This window comes from Pocillopora verrucosa, chromosome 13 (genome assembly GCF_036669915.1).
Source record: "Pocillopora verrucosa isolate sample1 chromosome 13, ASM3666991v2, whole genome shotgun sequence".
Lineage (NCBI taxonomy): Eukaryota > Metazoa > Cnidaria > Anthozoa > Scleractinia > Pocilloporidae > Pocillopora > Pocillopora verrucosa.
In genome coordinates this window covers 1,371,166-1,384,841 of record NC_089324.1, presented here as the reverse complement: position 1 = coordinate 1,384,841, position 13,676 = coordinate 1,371,166, and the positions used below count along the sequence as shown (strand labels likewise).

The window sequence follows — 13,676 nt, the reverse complement described above, 5'->3', positions numbered from 1 at the left end:
TGGCATAATTTCGTGACAAATCTTCATCAAACGCAGGTGAGAATTTTTGCAGAACTTATTTCGCACAAATTATCTTTTGAAGAAACTTTCATCCAAACAAATCGATTTAAACAAGGCTTCTAAACTTCGTGTTGACCGCTTCACTTTTCTCTTATAACATATCTTTTAAAACTTCCGGTAAGATTTCTGCACAGCCCCAATATTTGTTTTGCATACAGCTTGTGGATAAGTAAATGTGTAGTGAAAACAATATATTACCTCCGGAACTACAGTTTTGTTTTAGAATAGAATGGAACTGTGTGGAAATCTCACCTAATTTTCAACCGAACGACTCAAATTAAGTATTTTTCGGGCGACTGACCGACAAAATTTGAATACAAAAGCCTGGCGGCAGCATCCACGTTTACACACAATGAGCCTGTTTCAAAGCTAAATCGAATGCTGTAACTTACTGTTGCTTGATTTTTGCTTCCGATCCAACTGTTCCTCCTCCTACGCTTAATTTATGGTACTTGCATCATCTAAATTAATCCAAAACGTGAAAAAAACTAATTATTTCTTGTGGTTCCATAGAGTTTGGGACAATTTAATAGGCTTCAACATAAAAATCCTGAAACATGTTTTAAACATTGATACGGAAATTGTAATTAATTACTTGATCTTTCTAGAAATCCTTCAGAAACCCTAAATGTTTCCTAGTTGTAAACAGAAGGTATCTTTTTCCTCAGTAAAATTCCAGTTCCTAAGAAAAGAAAAATGACGCGCACAATGATATGCCAGTTGGCCGACAAAGTAGAGAAAAGACATGTAAAATTCCACCTGATCTGAGATTCGCAGAAATTGTAAATAAACAAAAAAAATTAAAACCTCAGACAGCTGCAGTATACCAATTAAATCCTTGACTTGTTTGCTTTAAACAACAACAAAAGATGGAACAATTTTTGGCAAAATCACGTAAACACCCTGCTAAAATTCTTCTGATCTTTTACTTGGCGCGAAAATTTCTGATGTTATTTGTTATGCAGCCACATCTATTTTCAATTTCTAATCACATCCTTGGCAAGAATTACTCTTCGTATATTTGGAAGTATTAAATCTGTTTGAAGTTACCGCATCGGCTTAGGCTGATAATGTTATTTACGTGTTTTCCTCCAAAATACTTCTAACGGAGCTTTTATCGAAAACTAGTTCAACACGCCTACGCTTCAAGTGTTAGTGTACATCAGAATTTTCTGTACAAGAACTTACGAGTTGAATTCTGTGTGACTCTTACCTTGCGCTTTGTTGCGAAAAAACTGATAATGGCAGGTTTTCAATCGCTGTCAGAGCATAAGGCATAAACGATTCCGAAATGCTTCTAGCTTCGTTTAAACGTTAGACTTGACTAGTGGACGAGTTTTTCTAGCACTTTTTCCTTGAGTAGTGAATCAGTTCAGACCACGAGGAGCCAAAAATGTAAATGAATTGAGAGATTAACACGTGCAAATTTAGCCTCTCGGACAAAAACCTTCAGAACGAGGTCGATATGTGAATTTGCATGGCGGGTTTCCTGACTTGACAGAGTTTCAAAACATGAGTTCATTTTCTAATTCTTCAAATGCACTTTTAAAAGGGTGAGTATTCTTTTTAAGGGGAAAGTTAAGAAGGAAAGTAACCCAAGTACAGTTGAGAGAGTGTGTATAGCTTGGGTTTTTCACCTTTCTTAATATTTGATAGAGTTCAAAGTTCAGCGCTTGCAAGAAGATTTCTTCAAAATATTTATTTCAATCACAAATTAAGCAGAAACAACAACAACAACAACAAAATCATTTCAAGTTTTCCATAGGAATAATTATTGACATGTTAAAAAGTTTCTTAATGAAACGCTTAAACTTATTTACAATTGGCAATAGTTTCATCTTAGAGAGCCTAAGAGACTGGATTTTTTAAAAATGTTTATTATTATCTGTTTCAAAAGCAGTTGTAGTCCAAGTGGTCAAGATCTCCTTGCGCTTATCTTACTTCAAGTCTCTGCAGCATTACGTTAGTTGGGGTCCAGTCCAATCTCCCCGGATAGGACGTGAATCAGTTAGCAATAATTACGTCAAGAGAGCGCTCACTCTGCCAGTCAATCTCGTTCCCAGGCCCTCTTTCTTTCTTGTAAGTGAGAACGAGGAAGGAACCCGCAAAACAAATTGGCTGTCATTTTGAATGGGATATAATGATTTTAATGCATCTCACGAATCTAATACTTCTCTAATAAAAAAATATATACATTCTACTTTAATCACAGTTAAAACAGTGTTCAATCAAGCGTCGAAAATAACCGAAATTGTATGAAATGCCTTTTGATCCTCTGCGCATTTTGATCGGCTTAGAAATCTCACACCACTTTTTCACCCAATCAGATGTAAAACTTAAATCAGACACAATATAATCAGTTGGTTTTCTTCCCGCGCCATTTCCCACGCTTTTTTCTTGCGCTTTTTTTCCCCGCGCTTTTTTTCCCGCGCTTTTTTCCCGCGTTTTATTTCCCGTGTTTTTTTGTCCGCGGTTTTTTTTCCCGCCCTTTTTTCCCTGTGGTTTCTTTTGGCGCTTTTTTTCCGCTTCTTCTGGCCAGTCACATATATTATGCCATTTTAAAGGCTTCCTGTGATAATAACCCTATTACCTTAGTTTTGATTTTACAGCACCCAATCAAGAAGCTCTCTGCCAATCACTGACCACGGACTACGATTTCCAGTCTCGCTACCTCCAAAACTTTCTCTTTGCGATGTAACACCTTTAAGAAACTCTTACTTCGCAGTTTCTTCCAAATGTCTCTAAATGCTTCCTTGAACCGTTTGTCGTGGAATGGATAAAAAAATGGATTTAGAGCGGAGTTTAAAAACCCTAACGCGAGGAATGTCTCAGACAGTGTTAGCGTGATAGGCGATTTATTGCACGACAGACAAATGTTTGCAATCAAACTTAATGTCACGTAAGGCAGCCAACAAATGTAAAATAGCATGACAATAATTCCAATGTATCGACATCCACTAAAATTTCGCTGCATTTTTTTCTTTCCAGCCTTTTTTTTTCTGGCAATCGGTTCAAGTTGCATCGATGTCGCGGCATTTCCGATGCACAGAGTGTTGGTAGAATAACATGCAGATTCGTTCGTGTTGAAAGAAATATTTGTTTCTTGTTCTTTAACCCTTTCACGGTGCCGAAGTACAATGGAGCAGATAAGAGACCAGAATATTGCCATGAATATCATTGGTAGTAAAAAGTTCATGACATTGACTGTGATATTGTAGGCTGCTGTATTCACAAAGTAGCACTGGCCGTTTTGAATTATGGGTACATGAAATCTCCAGCCCATGAAAGGTAGACACGCCCAAAAGAGTGCGTACATCCACACGCAGCAGATTATAGAAACTGCCCTCCTTGGAGTCATAAGAGAGGCGTAGTGAAGAGGCAACCTCAGAACCAAGTAACGATCTACCGTGACAGCGCAAAGATTTATAACGGAACTTGGCACGGCCAGTAGATACATAGTAGTATAGAGACCGCACTCGAACTTGCCATGCTTCCATTTGTAACTGTTTAGAGTGTATTCCACTTTAAACGTCATCACTAACCCTGAAGTTAGTAAATCGGATATCGCCAAAGAGACTACGAAATAATTTGTAACACTTGTTCGTAGTTTAGTGGATACGATGAATGAATACACGACCACGAAGTTGCCGATGAGCGCCATAAGGATGATGAGGATCTCTGCAATGGAGAGGAAGACGAAAAATTTCTCCACTTTTGACTTTGTTTGAAATATTGCTGGAGTGGATGTCGTGTTGATGCTTGCAATAGAAGCGTTTGCGTATAGGCTCATTTCTAACGTCAAGACAAACAACTATCCAAGAGCTGAAACTGCAAAAGAAGGGTGACGCCAAAAACGCACGAGAGAAACTGATTCGAGCTCTGACAGGAACTGGCCTGTGCCCTGAGAGGAACTGGTTCAAGCCCCGAGAGAAACTGGTTCGAGTACTGAAAGGAACTGGTTCGTGCCCCGAGAGAAACTGGTTCGAGCGCCTAGAGGAACTGGTTTAAGCTTCGAGAGAAACTGGTTCGAGCAACGAGACCGGTTCGGGCTTGGAGAGAAACTGGTTTGAGCGCCAAGAGGAACTGATTCGAGCCTTAAGAGGAAATGGTTCTTGCCACGTTGAAGCTCGGGAACGGTCCTGCAAAAGTTAATGAAAACCACTGTGGCTGTTTTTGCTAGTAGGTGAAATCTTAACGTTGGGGACTGGGTAAGAGTGATACACAAAACACCTGATTGAAACATGAGTTAAGAAAAAAGTTTACAACAAACGAATGAATTAATTAATTAGAGATTTATCTTACAGAGGGATCGTTCTTGCGTAGGTGATATGGTGCAGAAAAAATAAAAGGTCTAGCCATGTAGCATGTGCAATAATTTTCTATCATTAACAAAATTTTTTGCTAAAATCTGTAATTATAATCGGCTTTCAGTTATAAATAAGCCTTTTCACCCTTTTTGCTGGTTTGCAACCTCTCGAAAAATTAAAACGCACAGCGACAGATACTCAGCACGAAGTCATGTGCTGTGTCACGCGTTAGGAACTTCAGGATGTTTTTCAGGCAACGTAAAATGAATGACAGACTATGAAAACGTAGATGTCAAACATGTCAAATTGAGCTTGTGAAATCAAGAACTAAAAGGCTCAAAGGAGCCGCCTTATTTTGCAGTTTAATGTTCAGATTTTTAATGCCATACCATTAAGAAATATGAAGAGATTACTACTTTAAAACTTGAGGCAAAGAAATGCCATCATTTGGCGAACAAATGAATACAAGCTTATGAAAAATCGAGCTACATAGAAATAAAAAACTTAGCGATTTTATCCACACGGGCCGGAGCTGCAGTTTTACATGATCCGCCGATTATAACACCAGACCAGATAAAATATAAAGAGCATAATACTGTAAACCTTGCTTTAAAGAAAATCCGTTATTTTTCGAAAAATGTTAATGTTCGTAAGATTTTCATTTAATTGTACACATATAGAGGTCTTCTATATCGTTTGCATCCTGTGTTTACCTTTACACAAGTTTTCCTGGTGTCTATTTACCAGAGATGCACTGTCAAAGAAGTGCTCTCAGTCTCCAAGACAATATATTTGACAGTTTTTCCGGTTAAAGTACATTTCTACTCAAGGAAAACCACATCTTTGGCTTTTCAAAATTGCGAAAGAACCTTTTTCAAAAAATTGTGCGCGTTTTTTTCTTTGCGGAGTCTCTCGCTAGAGCACTTTAATATTCTGTGCTACATTTAATCGCACTGATGTATTTAATTATCTAGAAATTTTAAAATGAGTGTAAATGACATTTCGAAGAATGCCTTACTCAAGTACCTCGAGAGGTTATCAGCTCATCAAAGGATTCTTTTATGCAAATCTTAGAGCAGTTGTGTCCCACCTTAAATTAACGACACATACATGATAAATTAAAGGAAGACCCAAGATCAAAATGTTCCAAGTAACAACAAAAAGTGCATGTATAAAAATTTCAAAAATTCTCGTCGTTAGAGAGCTGAATTTTTCATATGGAATTGGAAAATGATGATAAGTAAATGGGCAGATATCCTCCTGTAAGGAACACTATTAAAATTTACAATGCTACAAGCAAATGCCATGGAAAATTTTTGAACGGTTGAGTGAGTTAACTAATATACGATATGTAGGCACATAAAATGAAGTCTCCAAACTGAGTAAGTTTGGAGATAGACATTACAACATTTTTATACAAAAGGATTGAGTAAAAGATTTTTTTTCTCACTTTTAAATGCTGATCGTGGTAATAACTTGCAGGGCAAAACGAAAGCTGAATACTGGCAGAAACTGTCGATCAAAAAGTTACAGCAAGCGTGAATTGAAAACTGGGTTTGCTCGCTTGAATAGCAGTCAAGCAAGCAATATGTTGAAATCAGCGGCAGTAAATGTGAGATTAAAGTTGGTTGTAATCTATCTTAAAAAGCTTGCAGCAGCTGGAAGTAGTCAAAAATGAGAAATGTCATTCTGCTGCTCGTGGCCAACAAAAGATGTGCAAGTACGTGCAGTCTGTAGGCGAATTACGCAAGTAGCAATCAATGTTTCGCTCAATAATAAGGTTACGAAATTAAAAGGCTTGGCCCGAGCGGCGCGTTGCCGTCTCACCGATTAAATTTACGCGGAACATGCCACACTAAGGGCTTGGGCAAGATTTTTTAACAGTTAGAGGAATGGCTAGTTGAATCTCGATTCCTACAGTAGCATCTTATTGGTAACTTGGCTTGATGAACCATGACGATGGTAATATTTTGCAATGTGATTACAACATCCTCATGCATTACTCACTCAATATGACTTATGAAATATAAACCTTGAAGTCATAAGTGATGTCAACTACGTAACGACCACAAAGCTATCAAAAAAAAAAAACATACCGAACTGGGTTTTTAAGAGTCATCGCCAAATTACTTGTGAAGTTTCGGAAGTTACTTTCGGATTTTCTCATTTTGGTATAATTGGGAAGGATGAAAGGTTTTAAAAAACTCGCTCTTAGTGAGCTACACGTCAACATAGAAATCGCATTATGTTAATCAAAAAATGTCTTCTTTTGACAGATAAACTTAAGTTCTTCAGCAAAATTTTGTTTCAGCTCTGTGCAGTAATATTCTTGTGTTACGATGAACGAATATGACCATTTAACAAGAATTAATTACTACCAGCTATATTCGTGATTGTCTTTGCTATGAATTACTGATTAAAGTGAAGGTGGGGAATCTAAAAAAAAAACCTACATCGCGACTATTCCGCTCTGAAGTATTAACTTTTCCTGTAGGCGCCATTCATTTAGTTCACTGCAGTGTACAGTAGAGAGTTATGCCCATACAGGCCTTCAATAAATTTGTTTTTTCATAATATCGATCGACACTGCAACTGAGGTCGTCAATATTGGTACAGGAAAACCTGGAACGTTTTATGGTCACTTGTCAAATGAAATTCTACTTTATAGGTCCGGATGTTCTACATTTAACCCCTGCTTCTTGGCATATTTGATTTTTTTTTTCTTTTTTTTTTTTTAACCACTCAAAATATCTCTGCAAACGATCGCTTTTTTTTTTTAATTTTTTTTTTAAAAGTATTTTAAACCTCTAAAAACACACTCATATTTTACCAAACAAGAATAAAGGAAACTTAAAATCGTTCAGCGGGTTTTAAGGTTTCGTTAGGGGAGTTGTTGCTATTTTTTCCTGTTATGAATATCGTCTTCCGTTGTACGGCGTCAAAATTAACCAATAGAATTATTAATAGGCTATAAGTCTATTTTTAGCCATTCTGGTGTACTAAAACGGCTTGTTTTGCATGCTTGTAGCCGCAAATACCATATTTCGCATACACTCAGCTTAACATTAACATTAGACCGGTAATTCATCAAAATACATAAAAGTTTAGAATCTTTCGAAGGAAAATGCAAGCTGGCCGTTGAACGAAAAAAGATCTCCATGCGGCTTACGCGAGGCAGAATTGTCGCACAATTAGACCATATGCCCTCGCTTCCTGGCATTTTAAAGTGGAAGAGCTTTCAACTCAGGACACAACACATGACGCGGGGCGCAATTTGTCGAAAATATCTTTGGACTGAAAACTCAAAATAAGTTTCGCTTTTCCAACTCTTCAAGTTTGCCAAGCATTCGTTTCTACATTCGTTTAAACGAAAATGACTGTCATTATTTTTTTGGTTGATGAAGTCACTTAGTTTTTGAACTAGCGACAGGCATCTCACGGGAAATTGGAAGTTTTCATTATAACGTTTCAACTTTTTAAATCATCAATTTCGTGGTTCAAGTCACGAAACGGACTTTCTATTAACGCGCACGCTGTGAGACAAATGCAAATTAATGCTGTGAAAGAAATTAAAGCAATTTGTAGCATATCGGGTAGCAACTGCTTTAAACAGAAAATTTTAGGCTACTTTGAATCTTCGACGAGGTGGTCTAATTCTCAAATAAAAAAATTTAAGCTGGTTTTGAAACTGAAGTCAAACAAGTTATCTAGCGCTAACAAGCAATTCTTTGAACGAGGTGCACTTCAGTTGAACTCGAAGGTCCATCCCGAAAAAATGGTTTTCTAAGGATCGGATTACTCCCATTAAGAGCGAGAGGAGAAGGTTCTTAAAAATACATTTGTGTCAATCTAGGAAGCAATAGAGAAGAAATAATGACATGTGTTGAGTTATTGGTACGGTCACAAACTAAGTGTTTATAAATGCATAGATCACCTAATTTTCTTTGTATTCAAACCTTACCTTGTGCTTGCTTGTACCTCTAGAGTAAAAAAAGAAAGTTTGACAGCAATTTTTTGTGGTTTACCCTGTTTGTTGATAAAACACATCTACCAAATTCTGAGAATGCCACATTCGCAGAGCAAATAAATTCACTTTTTACTGCTTCTTTGCATAAGTAGCAATTCCTGCTTTCAGTGCAAAATATAGATGTCGGTATTGTTTCAGTTTAAATAACAACCGCATGTCATATTAATTGCTTTAGGCTGGCTAGTGCCAGTTGCTTTTGTTTGTTTGCCGTGGGTTTTTGACCTCCGCATTGAAAGCGTGAGTGTTCAGTGTTTTACATATGAAAAGAAGATATTTAAATAATTTGTACTACACGCGTCGGCTGTGCAGAAAGATCGAAACAAACGTGAAGAAATTTATTAAATGCAAGACATTGCAATTGCTGACACTCTAAAGCCTGAAAGAGCAGCTCAATATCTCTTAGTTCTTAATGAGGGATAACGTGGACCTTTTATGTGCTTACCAGATATGAGAACGATCAAACTTAATCGTCTTTAGTAGATATTGTAGATGAGTTTTGAGTGTAATAACAGCATGCAAACTATTACAGAAACAGTTTGAGGCCATCAAGTCACAGAAATGTTTGAAAATTTGATTCAGTTGAGAATGGCGTGTCGTGCATTCTCTCCAGAAATGAACATTAGTGAAGTAAACATCTGTTTGTTCGTCTTTCTTTTCTAAAACAACTTTTGTTTACACAGCATTTGTGGCTAGAGCTGGCATAGCATAGCAACTTCGAATTATTTTGTAGAATTTTTTAGCTAAAGGTCGGGTTGTGCGCGCCAAATATGTCTCAAACATTTGCATGTCTGTTCTGAGTCGTTGGACCTTATGTTCAGCTTCAGGAAATGATAGATAAAAGGTCAAATTATTGCGGTAAAAACACAAAGCCTTTGGCAAATAAATGTTCTTTTGTTTATGAAGCTTTTCTTTTTAATTTCCGTACGTACGAACGACGCAAGTGTAGCCTCAGAAGCTCAGAAGTCTTTGTTGAAAATGAAGATAAAAGTCCCAAAATTATCTCCAGAGAAGCGACAACCTAGGAGGTTTTATCTCTTTTGTTCGTCTTTGGAGCGGGGTTTGTAATCAAACATTACGTTCATTCTGAACAACATTTCGTGCCACAGCAATCGCTAGTTGATAAGTTAAGCCTAAATTTAGTTTCGCCTCCAGGTCGATGCACACAAAATAGGTTACCATACAGAACGAAACTTTTGCCGGTTATAATTTCGTTGAAGTTTGCAGACCGTCCTCAATTCGTAAAAACTTGTCGTGCGTGGGAAAAATATCCTACACAATAAAAAGCTGTCAAAAAATATGCAAACTTTGGTCCAACAAAAAAACCTTCAGGGCCAGGGAAGATAGTGGGATAAGGGTATAAATTTTTTTTCTCTTTTATTGTGTTGTTTGTCCACTAAGATAGAAAAGCTTAAAACTTGAGTCTATTCTACATACTGCGTTGCAAAAAAAAAAAAAAATTTTTGCGAAGTGTGTACGTGCCTCTTTCAAAGGCGGCGTCACTCAAAGCGTCCACTTTTGTTACCTTGTTTTTGAGCACGAGGAACCGATATCATGGCAAAACATGGAAATATTTAAGTTATTGCTATGTCAAGGTCAAGAGCTCAAATATACCCGTATTTGTTTCACCTGAGCAAATAAACCTCCATATAAACAGGATGTCAGTTGTGAATTGTTAATGCTCAACTGAATAATTTCCTCCGAGGTCAAGACTCACGTAGCTTTTTAGTTTCTGAGGGGGGAGGGGGGTGGGGCTTTTTGTAGAGGGTAAGGGACTGGGCACTATTTATCGCGGGAAAGGGGGGGAGGGGGAACCGGAGGATTTTGATTGTGTCACGAAAAAATTTACCTGATCCATGTACAAGTCTCAAGTGTAAGTCTTATGATTCCCCTCCCCCCCCTCCCCCAAACCATGTGATCTCACCTAAAATCCTCCAAACTACATCAATGCTCCACGATTTTGGATCAGAATCGACAAACCCAAGCTAGCTTTGCTTTAACTGTGGGGTGTGTTTCGATCGAGTGTCTTTGAGCCACTACGTCATTACCCTACGTCATTACATCGGCCAATCAGAACAAATGACAACGCCTTAAGGAACCGATTAAAAAAAAAAAAAGATAGAGAAGCAACTTATTCAAAGCGCTGGAAAACGCAGCTAACCAGTGCTTTTGATTGGTTGAGAAAGTGGCGCGAGTTTTGACCAATCACGGATCATAGTAAAACAAAAGTAATCATGCATGACAATCCTGAGAAACTTTTCGATACTTATTAATCTTTGCTCTACAGCTGTAGATGTTATCAGAAAGATAAAAGCACTTAAATCGCATCAACTCATCTCGGGACTCATAATGCATAACTCATGCATAATATGTGGGTGGGTTTGATCGCCGTTTCGGTTCTATTGCTCCTTGAGTTTCCAGTGTTGTGGAAACACGATTTGAGTCCTAAAGACTCAAAAAATAACTCAAGACCACCTTCGATTAAAAAAAATAATGACAGAAAAATTTTTCTGATGTGTTTTCTAAAGGCGAAAAAATTTATCGTTCTATTTTTCATCGCTTGAAAATCTGACAAGGGTAGGGAAAAGATGAACACGTTACAAGAGAAAGAATGAATAGGTCTCTTTCAATTTAAAAGGTTTTCCTCTTTTTGCATCTGGACAAATGAAAGAGCCTGTTTGTTTGGTAATTTCGATCTAAAACTGTTATCATCATTTGACTTATATCGTCGCGGGCAGGTCAATAAAGCAAACTAGTTGTTGTAAAAACCATGCATTCCCGTCAGCTTTGAGTACATTGGAACAAAGTTGTTCAACAGTGTTATTACATTGCTTAAAACTGATGAGATTTATCTCTATACAAAAGAGTTGCGTGCGTCAGCGGGCAAATTAGAAAATGAACTCTTCGGGTTTGGTTTCTTTTGAAAGGTTTTGAGGTCTGTGCAAACGTCAATTGGATATGGATTATGTATATTATATATACTTCAATTCCACAAGGATAAGAGCCATCTGTAAAATCTGAGGTGGGTTTGTTAATCCCTTTTTGAGGGAAAGATTGTCGAACTTACCCACGCACTCACGCCTATTGTGATCCTAAAGTTTCTTGTTTCGAGAAATTTTATTGAAGATTTATGGGTATCATATTCAACTTGAGAGCCCGGGTTGATTTTGTTTATTTCTTTGATTGCTCTGTTATGTTTTGTTTCGTTTTTTTTCTCAATGTTTGTTGTACAGTATGGAACATTTGCGCATCAGAACTCTTGTCTGGCTAATAGAGAAACGTAGGAAGACCTTTTCAAATTTCTAATGGATTTGACCAGCTTTGGGCTATCTTCTCCCACATAAAGGCAGAATCTAAAATGGGTTTAAAAGCTTAAACACTAGCATTCTGTGGCGTTTAGGAACCGCTTCTTCTTTGTGAATAAAATGAAGTTCTTCAAACTCATATGCGTTGAGTTTTCATGTCCGGTACAAGTCTTTACCAAATACCGCTCTTATATATGCTTATTTTACGGTGTTCGGCCAATATCGTGTTTTACAGTACGAGGTTAACCATATGTAATGACAACGAAAGCAGTACCTGCATCAAATATCCCAGAACAGAAAAATTTCTCACCTTCAGAATCAAATCTAAGAACAGTTCTCCAAAGACTTAGTTTTCACTCTCAATTGTTTAGCACAGGATGTCGCCCAACTGGTTTAAAGACTAATATGTGGACGACGAGGAAATTGTTTGCGAATTTATTGCCAACATCAACCGACGCCCAATTACTTTTTTGACAAGTGGTTTAAGATTGAAGATCACAAGATATCACTTAAGCCACTGGACGCCAGCCATTGTTTTTTTCAAGAACTTCAAAATGTATAGCTCCTTATCAAGAAAGCTATCTTACATAAATAAGGGAACAACTGAAAAAAGTATCAAACAAGCTTTGATATCTCTGATAGTGGTGAAAAATTGGTCAGCTGATATGGACATTTTGAAGAACAGTGTAGCGGTATATTTGCTTTGAAGAAGCATCAAGTAAAATGAAATCACTTAATCTCACTACTGTACCTCACAGCACTTTGGGCTCAGTTTGTTTATTTCAGTTTGTTAATTCATTGTGCAATGATCGCTACACTTTAACTTAAATATAAACCTTATTTCAAAATCCTGCATTTTTATAATTATACCCCCATATGAGAAGATGGAAAAAAAAAACGTATCGGGACATTAATAGGCATAAAAAACGTAATACTTTGTAATCTAGCGTAGCTGGCATACAGCGGTGATCCCGCTGGGTAATAAGCTGAGAAAAGCCATTAACTCAGAGCTCAAGACATAATAAAGCACAGAAGTATGAAATTCAGAAATCGCGGTGCCATATGAAATAATTTGTGAAGGGAAATCATTAACCACCTAACCTAAAATGATACCACCCACTAGATTTGAAGAAAGTTTATTTGCCAATGTTAAAATAATTGTTACAAATATCGGCTGTATTTTGATGTAATGGAAGGAGATATTCCGGTGCAATTTAACGCAAATTTTAATGGGAACATGTAAGTTTTTCCCGTAACAGTTCAAGGAAAGCTCTTGTCATACATGCAAACTGATGTACGGAAACGGACAAATCGCTTTTTTTTTTCCGCCAGTTTCAATCCACGTGCAATGAAAGTTGTAAAGAAATTACATTGTACGGGAATCGTGCAAGATAACCAGCTGGAATCGTACAGGACTACCTTTGTTTTGTTCCGCCCTTCCTGAATTTGATTCTCGAAAAGTAAATTAAATGCGGTTTGATGTAGAATATCGATTTCCTGTGCCCGCGTAAATGAACTTACTTCGAAAAATACTTCAGAAACTGCAAACAACGTTCTTTTATTCGGAACTAAACTGCATGAAAAACAAAACAAAAAAGACGAAAACAGTCGGGTGCTAAAATCGAACAACGGGACGTAATGATTTACACGAGCCACGACCGTACATTTGTCGTAATTTTAGGACAAGAATTACCTGAGGCTAGAACCCGAATGAAAATAAGACAGTTGATATTTTCGCCGCGGTATAACAAAGTGAAATGTTTCCGACATGTCGGCCTTTTTGTTATCCTTGATAACTTGGTCAAAAATAGTGAGACTAACTAGTGGACTTTAAACCCAAACAATGCATCGATCTCAATCAGTAACTAAAAATTTTTTGTAAACATGTTTTTCAAAAAAAAAGAAAAAAACATTTATGAGCGGAACACAAGAAAAATCTGAGTTCACGCATAACTGAACATCAGCTACCGTTCGCAAACG

At 37.3% G+C, this 13,676-nt stretch overlaps 1 protein-coding gene across 3 annotated transcripts; it reads right to left on the bottom strand.

The window, feature by feature from the left end:
* Nucleotides 1-1,826: 1,826 nt before the first annotated feature.
* Nucleotides 1,827-12,059, bottom strand: LOC131789491 (octopamine receptor beta-2R-like). Of its 3 annotated transcripts, XM_066160728.1 has the most exons (4): nt 8,329-8,469; nt 5,818-5,879; nt 5,394-5,457; nt 1,827-4,199 (listed from the first exon to the last, which is right to left on the bottom strand). In XM_066160728.1, exon 4 carries the CDS (start codon nt 3,848-3,850, stop codon nt 2,696-2,698), a length of 1,155 nt encoding a protein of 384 aa, XP_066016825.1. In that variant the 5' UTR covers nt 3,851-4,199; nt 5,394-5,457; nt 5,818-5,879; nt 8,329-8,469; the 3' UTR covers nt 1,827-2,695. The 3 variants fall into 3 exon arrangements, with proteins under 3 accessions (XP_066016825.1, XP_058962604.2, XP_066016826.1); XM_059106621.2 differs by lacking the exon at nt 5,394-5,457; XM_066160729.1 differs by lacking the exons at nt 5,394-5,457; nt 5,818-5,879; nt 8,329-8,469 and adding an exon at nt 12,007-12,059.
* Between the last annotated feature and the right edge of the window lie 1,617 nt (nt 12,060-13,676).

Bases quoted from the DNA above. Each gene is read 5' to 3' on its own strand.
- LOC131789491 (XM_066160729.1), bottom strand. From the start codon at position 3,850: ATGAGCCTATACGCAAACGCTTCTATTGCAAGCATCAACACGACATCC.